The sequence below is a fragment of the Myzus persicae genome, unplaced genomic scaffold (genome assembly GCF_001856785.1).
Source record: "Myzus persicae strain clone G006 unplaced genomic scaffold, MPER_G0061.0, whole genome shotgun sequence".
Taxonomy (NCBI): domain Eukaryota; kingdom Metazoa; phylum Arthropoda; class Insecta; order Hemiptera; family Aphididae; genus Myzus; species Myzus persicae.
Window position 1 is genome coordinate 12,368 of NW_019100635.1, and position 2,099 is coordinate 14,466.

The following is a 2,099-nucleotide window of genomic DNA, read 5'->3' on the forward strand; positions in this document are numbered from 1 at the left end:
TAAAACTGAAAATATTTAATCGTAAAAATCAATAAGGTAATTTGTCGGAAAAATAAAAAATAAAACACAACTTGATTGATCAACGGTTCATTAAAAACTAACTAAATATTTTAAATTAATTATGTATTATTTAACATCATGTCTGGCAATTAATAATGTAACTGGTTAAACATTTAAATTTTTGTTTTGAAATTACAGGGAGATTGGATGCACTGTAAGGGTAATTTGTTCCCTTGATTTTTTTCATCTCCCTGTAAAAATGGAGCCAAACTCCCCAAACACATACTACTTTTGACAGTTAATATTTTAATATTCTGCAGTAGTAAGCTAATGCCTAATAGTAAAATAAATTATTTTCATCTCAATATATATCATAACATATAAATTACATTTTTATGAGCGTTTGAATTTCAAATGCGTAATATTGGATATTCACTCAATTTCTCATGCAACGATTATCGTATTCAGTTGTAATAAAAGTTGCCGATATATTGTTTCATAAGAAGTAAAAAAAATTAAAAATACATAGGCACGATGTTTTTTTAGTTGCAATTCAAATTCAAATTTTGGCAACATTTATTAAATTCAAAATTTACAAATTATTTTGTAGCTAGTACTTTTGCTGCTAAGAAATTGAATTTTAAAACAATGTTGGACGTATATAGTCAATTTTACAGAAAAAAAAATTAAAAAATATATTGGAGAAGTTTTTTTACAGATATTTTAAATCCAAATTTGGACGTAATTATGAAAACTGATTTGAATTCGTTAATTGACGTACGTAAAGTTAGCAACCCGACATCCTCCGATCAGAACCCAATGAATATCACTTTTTTGCAACCAATTTGCAACAATTTTCAACGCTCATAAATTAAATTTGCAACACTTTTTTTACGACGCTAAAGACAAACATAGCATTGGGGTGACAAATTCCGTGTCACCCCGACATGGTCCGATCGGTTCCAAATCGGTATCACTTTTTTGCAACCAATTTGCAACAATTTGTAAATTTGCAACTTCAGACATTCTCCGAAATATCCAATTTACCGATGGGGGTGCCAACTTCACGTAACATCCCTAAGTCCATGAAGTTTACACCCCAATAACCTATCTATTCAAATCCAAAATAGTACCAAGTTTCTGAAAAATTGTTATCATTTTATATTTTATATTACTTACTTGTTACGTCAACACTAAGCAATCATTTAGGATCATTCAGAGGCGTTCTCAGGATTTTTTATTGGGGGGGGGGATATGAAAATTTATTTAACGGTGAGCCGTGGTAGCAAAGCCCCCACCCCTTTTTTGAATTAAAAAACAACATACATTAAATTATAACAATACTATATTTTTAATTAAAATATTAATTCTACAAAATTATATCCAGTTTTCTTGATTTTTGAGCCATCACATCAAGAACTTCTTTGGCATCAATTGGAATTTCTCTATGAACGGCCAACAATGTTAAGCCGTTAAGACGATTCTATGAATGAAATATAATTATATAAAATATGATATACGAAGTTATAATATTAATAAAAATATGTACTCCTTACTTCAGTCATTGAGTTTCTTAAATAGGTTTTTAGTCGTTTCATACATGAAAATGATCTCTCGGGAGTGGATGTAGATACTGGAATGGTACATAATATTTTTAATAATTTATAGATATTTGGAAAAATTGACTGTGTACATAAACGTAAAGCATCTATGGCTGCCTTAGGGTTTTTATTATTTGCTTTCAGTTTTGATTGCCATATTCTTAATTCAGCAATGACTATCTGAGTGTCTGAGTCCAGGTAAAATCTGACAAGTTCTTCAAATGCTTCATATTCTATTTCATCGGAAAATAAGCACTGGAAACCTAAAAAACATAATTAATTTATAATATATTTTTATACAAAAATAACATTTAAAATTGGTTGAAACTGACCTTCAAAAATATTCTTATGAGTAAGAAATCTTTCTTTTAAATTACTTATAAAAGAATCTATACAAGGTATTGCTATGGTAATTCTATAGTAGTCTTCAGGATTCATTGACTCAACACATGCAAAAGGGTTTGGCCGATTTTGTTGACGTTTGTTTAATCTCTTTAC

The 2,099-nt window shown here is 29.0% G+C and overlaps 1 protein-coding gene across 2 annotated transcripts; it reads right to left on the minus strand.

Moving 5' to 3' along the window:
* Positions 1-1,327: 1,327 nt before the first annotated feature.
* Positions 1,328-2,092, minus strand: LOC111037936 (52 kDa repressor of the inhibitor of the protein kinase-like). Of its 2 annotated transcripts, XM_022320797.1 has the most exons (4): positions 1,934-2,092; positions 1,694-1,864; positions 1,557-1,633; positions 1,328-1,483 (listed from the first exon to the last, which is right to left on the minus strand). In XM_022320797.1, the coding sequence occupies exons 1-4, from the start codon at positions 2,037-2,039 to the stop codon at positions 1,370-1,372; spliced, it is 468 nt and encodes a 155-aa protein (XP_022176489.1). In that variant the 5' UTR covers positions 2,040-2,092; the 3' UTR covers positions 1,328-1,369. The 2 variants fall into 2 exon arrangements, with proteins under 2 accessions (XP_022176489.1, XP_022176481.1); XM_022320789.1 differs by having other exon boundaries at positions 1,557-1,864.
* Between the last annotated feature and the right edge of the window lie 7 nt (positions 2,093-2,099).

Bases quoted from the DNA above. Each gene is read 5' to 3' on its own strand.
- LOC111037936 (XM_022320789.1), bottom strand. From the start codon at position 2,039: ATGAATCCTGAAGACTACTATAGAATTACCATAGCAATACCTTGTATA. The intron at 1,865-1,933 runs GTCAGTTTCAAC...TATGTTTTTTAG, and splicing joins TCATAAGAATATTTTTGAAG to GTTTCCAGTGCTTATTTTCC. The intron at 1,484-1,556 runs GTAAGGAGTACA...TTTCATTCATAG, and splicing joins TAAGAAACTCAATGACTGAA to AATCGTCTTAACGGCTTAAC.